General features: G+C 43.9%; 1 protein-coding gene across 3 annotated transcripts in view; it reads right to left on the reverse strand.

Moving 5' to 3' along the window:
• CPAMD8 (C3 and PZP like alpha-2-macroglobulin domain containing 8) overlaps positions 1-12916 on the reverse strand; it is a 356744-nt gene that overhangs the window by 227650 nt on the left and 116178 nt on the right. For all 3 annotated transcript variants that reach the window (XM_077475516.1, XM_077475515.1, XM_077475514.1), the window contains exon 14: positions 9759-9951. In XM_077475516.1, the coding sequence (XP_077331642.1) occupies positions 9759-9951 (193 nt within the window). The remainder of the gene's footprint in view (positions 1-9758; positions 9952-12916) is intronic.

Raw genomic sequence — 12916 nt, forward strand, 5'->3', positions numbered from 1 at the left:
AGCAACGCCAAAACTGGAGCCAATACCTTGGTAAAGACTCGAGGGGCTGATGCCAGACCAAAAGGAAGAGCCAGAAACTGGTACTGGGCTTCTGCAAATCGCAGAAACTTTTGATGCTGAAGGCATATGGATATATGCAGGTACGCATCCTGAATATCTAAGGACGCCAGGGAGTCCCCACATCCTCCTCTAATTCTGAAGCGGAAGTATGTGAGCGACCTCCCTTGCGGCGGTCGAGCTTCTTGTTCCTCCTTGATGATTGACCTATGCCACTGCAGTGGCGTTGTCTGACTGGATCCTGATCGGACACCCTTGCAGTCTCAACGACCATGTGGAGAGGCATAGCCTGATCGCTCTCAGTTCCAGCAGATTGATCGGCAACTTGGATTCCTCCATCGACCAGAGGCCCTGCGTCGGTTGAACTCCCATCACTCCACCATCGGGCAGATAGACTGGCGTCCGTTGTGATCACTGTCCATTTAAGAGGTAGGAACAACTTCCTGGACTGAAGCACCGGGGACCTCAACCACCAGATCAGGGAATCAACGGAAATTTGTCCCATTTTGTCAAAATCTCCTTCTGCAGGACTCTAGTGTGGAACTGAGCATATGGTACCGCCTTGAAAGATTATTAATCTTAATATGTTTTAGTATATATTTTTCATTATTCTTATTAATATTTAACATTTATCATGCCATGGGGGTAGGTAAAAGCAGTAGGTAAATATATTGTCTCCGACCAGAAGGAAATATTATTGTACCTGTTTTTTACTGGAGTAGGAATTTGTATTATGTAAAAGTATATTCAGCCACCCTATATCTGTCCCGTAAAATGAGGCACCCATATAGAATAAATAAGGATTAATAATAGTAATATAAAAGGATCTGTAATAAATATATGGTATAATCGATATTTTGAATTGTAAAACATTAGTATGGAACTAAGGGCAAGACAATATTAGTGCTTGGATTAATTAAAATGGTGGAATATGCATTTCCTATTTAGTTAATATGGCGGTGGACACACTTCCGGTCCACCGAGATATAATTGGTTGATCTCCTAAAACTAAGGGCATAAATAAGTAAAATGGTGCCACTAGCTTCCTTATGATGCACTGAGTATGTGGAACATGTCGAGGCATAGTGACGCGATGGACATGTGAATTCCTCCCTTTGGTGAACAGCCCAGCTGAGATTTGAAACATACCCCAGCTTCAATGCACGGAGTGACGCGACAACCACAGATGTGGTTTACTGGATAGACTTAGTGCCGGTCGGAGGGCACTTGTAAATGTGAGTTGGCATTTTATTTTAACATTGTATGCTTTTATATGGAATAAATATGTTGTTCACTGATAGCATCTTTTTTTATTATATGATTGGGTGGGAGAGGAGTGCAATATAACATACAAGACCCCAGGATGGTTAAAAAAGATCAAGGTTACATTGATTATCACAGATTCAGCACCCCTGATGGAGTGGATGATTACGCTTAAAGCGGAGTTCCACCCATTTAAAAGTCAGCAGCTACAAAAAGTGTAGCTGCTGACTTTAAACCACTTGCCGCCCGCCAATTGTCAAATGACGGCTGCAAAGTGGTTTCAAAATCCTGACCGGACATCATAGGATGTCCTCAGGATTTTGAGCCGTTGCACGCCCCTGGGGGCGCGCATCGCGGCGATCGTTGTTGCAGGGTGTCAGTCTGACACCCCGCAACTACAATCTCGGTAAAGAGTCTCAGACGGAGACTCTTTACCACGTGATCAGCCGTGTCCAATCACGGCTGGTCACAGTGTAAATAGGAAGAGCCGGTGATCGGCTTTTCCTCACTTGCGTCTGTCAGACGCGAGTAGAGGAGAGCCGATCGGCTGCTCCTCTGACAGGGGGGGTCTGTGCTGATCGATTATCAGCGTAGCCCCCCCCGAGGATGCCCACACTGGACCACCAGACCACCAGGGATGCCCAGCACCAGGTATGCCACCCTAGACCACCAGGGATGCCAGTCAGTGCCCACAATGTATGCCAATCAATGCCCACAATGGATGCCAATCAGTGCCCACAATGGGCATCACTGATTGGTATGCATTATTGTTTAGCACTGATTGGCATCCATCAGTACAAAAAATGCAATACAATGTCGCTTATCAGTGCCCATCCGTGTCACCTATCAGTGCCCACCCATGCCAACTATCAGTGCCCATCCATGCCCATCTGTGCCGCCTATCCATGTCCATCTGTGCCACCTATCCATGCTCATTCATGCCGCCTATCCATGCCAATCCGTGCCAGCTATCCGTGCAAATTTGTGCCACCTATCAGTGTCGCCCATCAGTGCCACCTATCAGTGCCCATCAGTGCCGTCTATCAGTGCCACATATCAGTGCCCATCAATGCCACCTCATCAGTGAAACTTCATTGGTGCCAGCTCATCAGTGCCCATCAGTGCCGCCTTATCAGTGCCCGTCAGTGCAGCCCCATCAGTGCCCATCAGTGAAGGAGAAAATGTACTTATTTACAAAGTTTTGAAACTGAAACAAAAAAATCATTTTTTTTTCAAAATTTTCGGTCTTTTTTTATTTGTTTAGCAAAAAATAAAAACCGTAGAGTTGATCAAATACCACCAAAAGAAATCTCTATTTGTGGGGAAAAAATTATAAAAATTTAATTTGGGTACAGTGTAGCATGACCGCGCAATTGTCATTCAAAGTGCGACATCGCTGAAAGCTCAAAATTGGTCTGGGCAAGAAGTGGTTAATAATGAGACACTTACCTGTCTTATGGTCCAGCGATGTGGGCGAAGCCCCACTCTTCTCCCCCTCCTCTCCGAGGCGCCAGTATTCAAATTGTAGGCGCCCAGCTGTGGCATCACAGCCAGGCGCGCACTGCACATGCGCGAGTCACGCTGTGAATGGCCAAGCAATCTCCTGGGACCTGTGACGTGTCCCAGAAGATTGAAGGAAGGGAAGGGGGAGAGGTGATCTTCCTTCTGGTGCCGCGGAGCCAGGAGAGGAAGTGGGAGCTGGGTGCCATTAAAAACAGGGTACCCGCTCCTCCCCAAAAAAAATGGCATGCCAAATGTGGCATATCAGGTGGTCACCTGCACTGAAAGCAGAAGTTAAATTTTTGGGTGGAACGCCACTTCAATATTGCAGGTTTTCTGGTGAGTGAGTAGATTTGACGGTGGAGGATATATATACACAGTGGTGTGGAATAGCATGTACGACATTGATCACACGATTTTATTTTGCATAAGTGGACTTCCTGCATACATTATGAACTCAAGCACAGATATATGAATATGTATTAAGTTAGCGCAGCTATCATTTAATAGTATTTGCTAATCTGAAATTTCACATTGGAGTGAAAACTCTGTAGCTGCAGCTAAAAAATATACACTAGACATTAATTAACTTTACACTTATATATTTTGCGCCCGGTGACACAATTATGTACAGCCAAAGCTTTCTAGGCATTAGTTAAATGCTGGGATAAGTATATAATGTAACAGAGGAGTATGCAAATGAATAAATGCAGTTTTCACGCCTTGAAATTTGTTCTTTTATTATATAAACTCAAAAGTCCAGGTTTGACTTGAACGCTCCTCGTAGCTTTGTCACAATTTATCAGGCCTAAAAAATCATCTGCACACTGGGGTATTTTTGTCTTAGGCCGCGTACACACGCGCGGACTGTTCGCCCAACCTTGTCCGCTGAACAGTGTTTGGGCGGACAGTCCGCTCGTGTGTGGGGCTTCAGCGGACAGTTTCAGCGGACAGTTGGCCGAACAAGGTCTTACGGAAATTCCGAAAAACTGTCCGCTGAAACAAGGTTTCAGCGGACTGTTCGCTCGTGTGTAGGCTTGTTCGGCCAACTAAGTCTCGCGCATGCTCAGAAAGGATTTCCACGTCGGAAGGTTGCATTGCAGTGTATAGGACGTCGTATTTTTCGTCCCGTCGTACGTGCCGTTCACGTCATCGCGCACGGTTTCAGCAAACTGTTCGTCCGTCGTGTGTGGCCATGTCCGTCCATGCTAAGTTTGAGCGGACTGTTCGCTCAAACTGTTGGACGGACAAAGTTGGGCCAACAGTCCGCGCGTGTGTACGCGGCCTTACTTGTTGAATCTGACAAAGCCTTTAATATTGGGGTTTTGCCTAATAGCTGCAGCAAGGTGCTCATAGTAAAGGAGTGACCGGGCATCCCTGTCTAGTGCCTTTCCCAAGTGGTAATGAATGTGAGAGTTGTCAACTAACACTCTAGCCATAAGAATGATTACAGTGCCTTGCGAAAGTATTGGGCCACCTGGAACTTTTCAACCTTTTGCCACATTTCAGGCTTCAAACATAAAGATATAAATTTTTTATTTTTTTGTGAAGAATCACCAACAAGTGGGACACAATTGTGAAGTGGAACGAAATCTATTGGATTTTTGAAACTTTTTTAACTAATAAAAAAAATGAAAAGTGGGGCGTGCAAAATTATTCGGCCCCTTTGCATTAATACTTTGTAGAGCCACCTTTTGCTGCGATTACAGCTGCAAGTCACTTGGGGTATGTCTCTATCAGTTTTGCACATCGAGAGACTGAAATTCTTGCCCATTCTTCCTTGCAAAACAGCTCGAGCTCAGTGAGGTTGGATGGAGAGCGTTTGTGAACAGCAGTTTTCAGCTCTTTCCACAGATTCTCGATTGGATTTAGGTCTGGACTTTGACTTGGCCATTCTAACACTTGGATACGTTTATTTGTGAACCATTCCTTTGTAGATTTTGCTGTATGTTTGGGATCATTGTCTTGTTGGAAGATAAATCTCCGTCCCAGTTTCAGGTCTTTTGCAGACTCCAACAGGTTTTCATCCAGAATGGTCCTGTATTTGGCTGCATCCATCTTCCCTGTCCCTGCTGAAGAAAAGCAGGCCCAAACCATGATGCTGCCACCACCATGTTTGACAGTGGGGATGGTGTGTTGAGGGTGATGAGCTGTGTTGCTTTTACGCCAAACATATCGTTTTGCATTGTGGGCAAAAAGTTCGATTTTGGTTTCATCTAACCAGAGCACCTTCTTCCACATGTTTGGTGTGTCTCCCAGGTGGCTTGTGGCAAACTTTAGACGAGACTTTTTATGGATATCTTTGAGAAATGGCTTTCTTCTTGCCACTCTTCCATAAAGGCCAGATTTGTGCTGTGTACGACTGATTGTTGTCCTATGGACAGACTCTCCCACCTCAGCTGTAGTTCTCTGCAGTTCATCCAGAGTGATCATGGGCCTCTTGGCTGCATCTCTGATCAGTCTTCTCCTTGTCTGAGCTGAAAGTTTAGAGGGACGGCCAGGTCTTGGTAGATTTGCAGTGGTCTGATACTCCTTCCATTTCAAAATGATCGCTTGCACAGTGCTCCTTGGGATGTTTAAAGCTTGGGAAATCTTTTTGTATCCAAATCCAGCTTTAAACTTCTCCACAACAGTATTACGGACCTGCCTGGTGTGTTCCTTGGTCTTCATGATGCTCTTTGCACTTTCAACAGAACCCTGAGACTATCACAGAGCAGGTGCATTTATAGAGAGACTTGATTACACACAGGTGGATTCTATTTATCACCATCAGTCATTTAGGACAACATTGGATCATTCAGAGATCCTCGCTGAACTTCTGGAGTGAGTTTGCTGCACTGAAAGTAAAGGGGCCGAATAATTTTGCACGCACCACTTTTCAGTTTTTTATTTGCTAAAAAAGTTTAAATTATTCAATAGATTTCGTTCCACTTAACAATTGTGTCCCACTTGTTGGTGATTCTTCACAAAAAATAAAAATTTTATATCTTTATGTTTGAAGCCTGAAATGTGGCAAAAGGTTGAAAAGTTCAAGGGGGCCGAATACTTTCGCAAGGCACTGTATATCATCTGTACCCATTTAATAAATTTCAGGCTCATCCCAAATTTTCAGAGCAACCCCCACATCCAGTGGCAGTGCGTCCCTTAAGAGCGCACGAGAACCGACCCCTCTCTCCAGCCACCCCCTCTATGGCCAATGGATAGATTCATGCATAGCATGAATCTATCCATGGCCACCGTTGCCACCCTCTATTCAGGCGCCCAGCACCTTTTCGGGCGCCAGGTGCCTGAATGGGCTTCAAAAAAGGTGACCGGCGAGCGCCATGCTTGGCACTCGCAGTTCACCCAGGTGTGATAGAAAAGCAAATGAAAATTCGCTTTCCTAATACTGAACAGCCTCTCCGCCAATTTGGTGCCCGGGTCTGTTACTCGTCACCCGATTGGCTGAAACGACAGGCGCTGTGATTGGACACCTATCAGGAGGAGAAGACAGGACGGGACACATGGAGGACACCGCGCGACGCTGTCAGTCGTTGCCCCACCGAGACAGGGTAAGTGCCGGGCAGATGGCGAGCAGGTGCGGGGGGTCACAGTGGCAGCATTTGATGGACACAGTGGCAGCATTTGATGGGGCACAGTGGCAGCATTGGAAGGACACAGTGGCAGCATTTGATGGGGCACAGTGGTCGCATTCGATGGGGCACAGTGGCAGCATTCGATGGGGCACAGTGGCTGCGTTTTTATGGGCACAATGGCTGCGTTTCATGGGCACAGTGGCTGCGTTTGAGGGCACAGTGGCTGCAATTGATGGGCACAGTGGCTGTGTTTGATGGCACAGTGAGGCTGCAATTGATAGTTTTTGTTTCAGAATTTTTTGTTTGAGCCCCCCCAAAAATGTCTAGCACCAGCCCCCACTGCCCACATCTATTCCTGTTCGAAACTATTGAAGGTTTTGGCAGGGTCAAGAGAGATGTGTGCTCTGTTTTCCATAAGAGATTGTAGATTAAGGAATACTGCATGTTTCCAATATTCATTGATGTTAATTTGTTAGCATTAAATCCTGTAGGCTACCAATTTGGATATCACTTTAGATAAGCCAAGAGTAAGAGGTTTTGCTACTATTTTAATGGTTAGCAGCAAAATGGTTTGAAGGGGTCCTTATACATAGATACTAAGAGGGTATCTGATACAAATGCTTCTTTGTGTTTATGCAAAAGATGCAGGAGCAGAAGTACAGTATTTTTTATAGACTTCTGCTAGCAGACTATCTGCTCCAGAAACTTTCAGTGGGTAGTTAAGGACCACTGTCAACTTGGTAAGTGGGGGATCAGCTCAGGGAGCACATTGTTTTTTTTTTTTTTTTTTTACGTTTTTAAAGTTTCTACAGTGGTACTGTCACTAGTGGCTATATGACCTATAAAAGTCTAACCCTATTGGGAGGCAGCTAACAGTGTCAATATGTGACCTATGCATACCACCTCAAAATATTGTTTGGCAAAAATGTGTTTATTCCTTGCCTTAATTATAGATGTGAGTTGTTCATTGGTTCCAGTGCCAACCAAGCAGATTGGATTTTTCAGGGGTTCCAGTGCCAACGAAGCAGATTGGGTAGAAAGTAGAAAGCCTTCCTCTATCTTTTCTATGGCAGTCATCAACTCCAGTTCCATGGAATTGAGGACTGTTGATATTAGTTATATAAAAATATGAATTACTTCCTTCCTAAGGAGCACCCAAAGTAAATCTTTAAGCGTGTCTCAGACTATGTTTCAGTGATTTAACCCCCATTACATTGTCATTGTCTTGAGCAGTGATCTCCAAACTCCAGCCCAGTGGCAAGATGTGGCCCTTTGCTTGCCTCTATCCATCTCTTGGGCACTACTTCTCCAACTAACACTAATGATGGCACACTCTTCCACTCACTAACAGCACCAATGGTGCACTATTTCTCCCACTGATACCAACAAGGGCACTATTTTTCCCAATACAACCAATGATGAGACACTATTCCTCCCACTGATACCAACAAGAGGCACTATTTTTCCCAATAAAACTAATGATGTGGCATTGCTTGCTTCCACTGAACACAGTGTGCCCATCCAAAACCTGAAGGATAGTAAACTGGCACTTTGCTAAGAAAGTTTGGATGCCCCTAGTCTAGAGGGAACAAACAAAACCAGAATGAGTTAAGTTTCCACACGACACCCCCGTAGACTCAAATGTGCTGTGCTGAACTGTTATAGTAAATGCCAAGAACAAGATCTATTCTAGAGTGTCCCATAGGTGCAGGAGCAACATGACTTTTGAGTGCCATCTAGGTGTTACATAGTTGGCAAGGTTGAAAAAAGACACCAGTCCATCCAGTTCAACATGTGGTGTGTGGGTGTGCTTGTGTTTATGTCAATAGTACATTGTATGTCCCTCTATGTTGTGATTGTTAAGGTGCCCATCTAATAGTTTTTGAAACTATCGATGCTCCCTGCTGATAACACTGCTTGTGGAAGAGAACTCCACATACTTACCGCTCTGACAGTAAAGAATCCTCTACACAGTTTAAGGTTAAACCGCTTCTATTCCAAATTCAGTGAGTGGCCGCATGTTTTTTTAAATTCCCTTTCACTGAAAAGTTTTTTCTCTATGCTAGAGTCACAGTATTTGTACATCGCTGTTATTTATATCCCCTCTCAAATGCCTTCTCTCCAGAGAGAATCAGTTAAATTTTTCCCAATAGCCGAGATCGTCTAGTCCTTTTATTAGCTTTGTTGCCCTTTTCTGGACTCGCTCCAGTTCCAGCACATCCTTCCTGAGGACTAGTGCCCAGAACTGAAATGCATATTCAAGATGCAGCCGGACCAGAGTCTTCTAGGAGAATTATCATTTTATCTCTGGAGTAAATCCCGTTTTTAATGCATGCTAATATTATGCTGGCTTTGCTTGTAGCAGCTTGGCAATGCATTCCGTTGCTGAGCCTGTTCTCTACTGGGACCCCCAGGTCCTTTTCCATCATAGATTACCCCAGAGGTTCCCCCCTAGCGAGTATCTTGTGTTTGTATTTTTAGCACCCAAATGCATTACTTTACATTTTTCAACATGAAACCTCATTTGCCTGGTAGTTGCTTACCCCATTATTTTATTTAGGTCATCTTCTAAAATGTCCACATCCTGCTGTGAAGTTATAGCCCTGCCCCTATGGTCCCTAGGGAACACTTAACCCTATTGATCACCCCCCAGTGTTACCCCTTCCCTGCCAAGGTGATTTATCCAGTGATCAGTGGCTAGTTTTAGATCTGATCACTGTAATAATGTCATCGGTCCCAAAAAAGTGTCAAAAGTGTCCAATCTGTCCGCCACAATGTCGCAGTCCCGCTAAAAATCGCTGATCACCGCCATTACTAATAAAAAAAAAATTAAATAAAAATGCCATAAATCTATCCCCTATTTTGTAGACGCTATAACATTTGCGCAAACCAATCAATATATGCTTATTACAATTTTTGTTACCAGAAATATGTAGAAGAAAACATATTGGCTTAAACTGATGAAGACTTTTTTTTGGGGGGGGGGGATATTTATTATAGCAAAATATTAAAAAATATATTTTCTTTTTTTGTTTATAGCGCAAAAAATAAAAACCGCAGAGGTGATCAAATGCCACCAAAAGAAAGCTCTATTTGTGGGACAAAAAGGACATCAATTTTGTTTGGTTACAACATCGCACTTCTGCGCAACTGTCAGATAAAGCATGCAGTGCCGTATCGCAAAAAATGGCCTGGGGGGTAAATCCTTCCGGTCCTTAAGTGGTTAAAGAGACAAAGTTTCTTATCAATTGTCTGGGCAAATTTATAGGTACAGGTAAGGGTTTTTGCAAAGCATTTGTATGTTTGTGTATGTGGGTGTGTGTAATATATATATATTTTCATCATGCATTCATGACCTGGTACCTGATCCGTTATCTTCTGTTTCATTAAAGTTTCTGTCAAATGTAACAGATGTTGATCTCTTTGTCCTCTGTAGAGTGATATTTGTTGACTGCATTCCAGACAGCACAATGTTTCCACGAGATGCTACTTCATAGTGCAGAGTGAAATTGCATAGACAGGTGGACTTTAAAGTAATTCGGGCATCCTCACCCACCTGCCATCAGAAGAGGTGAAACAAGGGACAAGACTCATACTTCACTTAGTTCAAATTCATCATCCCTAATCTTAGCGAATATTTGAAAAGAAGGTAAGTTTGCAAAAAATTATGTCAATAATTATAATATAGATAGACAATATTAAGCATAATCCAATGGTAAGTTGAGAAACTTCTAGCAATGAATTCTGTGAATATTCACTCCAATTATCCAATCATGTGAAAAGCAATTGATTGGATAACTGAAGTGAATGTTCACACAATGTATTGTAAAAAACTGTCAGCTCCTTTATTAAAGCAGCCTCTATTTGTGGCTCTAATTACATATATAGTACTGTATTTTAACTAAAAACCAAAGGGCAAAGGTGACTTAAGCCTCATACACACGATCGGACTTTGTACAAACTTTCCTGCGGATTTTTGGACAAAGGGCGTCGACCAAGAACTTGTATTGCATACACACGGCACGACATTTTCAGCCAACTTTCACCAAATCATGTGCTTTTTCTGCTCTTTACCGCCACCTTTGGTCAACTTCTGTATTGTTGTCTGATCTTTTGCATTGGTTCTGAGCATGCGTGTTTGTACTTTGTACAAAAGTCCTATGGTTTTCTGTACACACGATCAGACTTTGCTCCATCTGACTTTTGTTGCCAGAAAGTTTGTCCATTCGCACAGCCAACAAAAGTCAGATGAAAACCGAAAAAGTTTGTCCGATGGAGCGTACACATGGTCAGATGTTGCTCCAAAACAGCTAATTTGCATGTTTGTTGTCAAAAAGTCTGATCATGTGTATGGGCCTTTAAAGCAACTCTGTAATGGAAAGTAAAACAGGCTTGTTCAACAAGGTGCAAATCTTTGGGCCTCATTTTCATGCACAAACTTAAGACACTACCTGGGATTGTTAAAATGTGTGAGCTCTCCACTGCCTCAAACACATTCCTATTTGCATAGAACTATTACAGGCTACCTCACTGCTCATGCTCAATACGAATGTGAGGGAGGTGGGGGGTAGGGATGAGCCGAACACCCCCCGGTTTGGTTCGTACCAGAACTTTCGAACGGAGCCCACGTTCGTTACGAACGTTAGAACCCCATTGAAGTCTATGGGACTCGAACGTTCGAAATGGAAAGTGCTAATTTTAACGGCTAATATGCAAGATACTGTCCTAAAAAGGGTTTGGGGACCTGCCTCCTGCCCCAGGGGACATGGGTCAATGCCTAAAATGTTTTTAAAAATGGCCGTTTTGGCGGGAGCACTGATTTTACTGACAATGAAAGTGAAAAAAAAGTGAAATATTCCTTTAAATATGGTGCCTGGGGGGGTGTCTGTAGTATGCCTGTGAAGTGCCACGTGTTTCCCGTGTTTAAAACAGTCCCTGCACAAAATGACATTAAACGGAAATAACACCATTTAAAACTGCTTGCGGTTTTAATGTTATATCTGGTTCCTGCAATATGGTTGAAAATCATTGAGAAAAATGGCATGGGTAGCCCTCCCTGCCCATTACCAGCCTATTTGGGTCTTGTACGCATATTAAGGGGAACCCTGTACCCATATTAAAAAAAGGAAATGCGTGTGGCCCCCAGGCCCTATATACTCAGAACAGCAGTATACAGGCGGTGCAAACAAGACAGGGACTGTGTAGGTTTGTTGTGTTAAGTTGAATCTGTTTGTAATTTTCAACTGGTACATTTTTAAAGTGTAGCTCCAGTCAAAAAAACTATTTTTAAGCTTTTTGGAAAACATAGGGAAGGGTTATCACCCCTGTATAATTTGTTTTGTCGTCCATCTTTTTTCATCTCACTTGCTGCTGTCTCCTTGCGTTTGCAAGTAGGAGATGTTTGTAAGTTGGATGTTTGAAAGTAGGGGCCTGCCCTATATGCTCTGCAGAAATGGTGGAACAAGGTGTTGGTTTTGCCACAACATTGTAAGCCCTCAAAGTGACTCTTGATGGGCGCTGGAGCGCCCTGCTGTGAACAATTATATCAAGAATTGTAATTACATGCCATTGTTGAACAGTGGTAGAAAAATTGACCTTTGGTGGTTGTGGTGCTGGTGCCACAACACTATAAGTCCTCACCGTTACTCTGGGTGGGCACAGGAAGGGGCCCTCCTGTGAAATATTATATCAAGAATTGTAATTACATGTCCCTGTTAAACAGGGGCAGAAAAATTTGGCCTTAGGCACTGCTGCTGGTGCCACCACACTGCAACCTCTTCCATATACTCTAGTTTTTTTGCTGGAATTAGCCCTGCTGCAAAGCATTGCATCAAAAATTGTACTTAAACGCCCCTGTTAAACAGGGGCAGAAAAATTGGGCCTTAGGCTGAGGTGAATATCGCGGTGTATACTGCGGTCAGGGCACGCAGACAATAACCAGAAAACAGCAGAGATAAAGGGGTATATACAGATGTATACTGTGCTGGAGGCACACACAACTTCCAATAACTCCTGCAGATGGCAATTGGGCTCAAATAGAGAACAGCTATGTAGGTGGATTATAGCGGTATGTACTGGGTACAGAGCACGCAGACAGCACGCACTATCTCCTAACACTACTGACTGCAAGCTCTATTATTAAAGATAGATCACTAGCTATATAGGTGAGGTGAATATAGTGGTGTATACTGCGGTCAGGGCACAGACAATAACCACTACACAAGAGCAAGATAGAAAATCAGCCAAAAACGATTGGTGTGTACTGTGTTGAAGGTACACAGAACACCCACTGCTTCAGATGCCAACACACTACACGAGGCCGCCTCAATGGCGGCCTTATATAGTGTGGGGCGTGCACTACACAGCCTGAGCTATGATTGGCCACAGGCATCCTGCCTGTGGCCAATCATGGCTCTCCTCGCTGCTGGCGCTGCGATTGGCCAAGCATGCGGGGTCACAGTGCATGCTTGGCCAATCATGAGCCAGCAATGCACTGCGCCATCGCAGTGCATTGTGGGCCG

The sequence above is a fragment of the Lithobates pipiens genome, unplaced genomic scaffold (assembly GCF_037356315.1).
Source record: "Lithobates pipiens isolate NorthernLeopardFrog02 unplaced genomic scaffold, aLitPip1_a1.2 Scaffold_13, whole genome shotgun sequence".
NCBI lineage: Eukaryota > Metazoa > Chordata > Amphibia > Anura > Ranidae > Lithobates > Lithobates pipiens.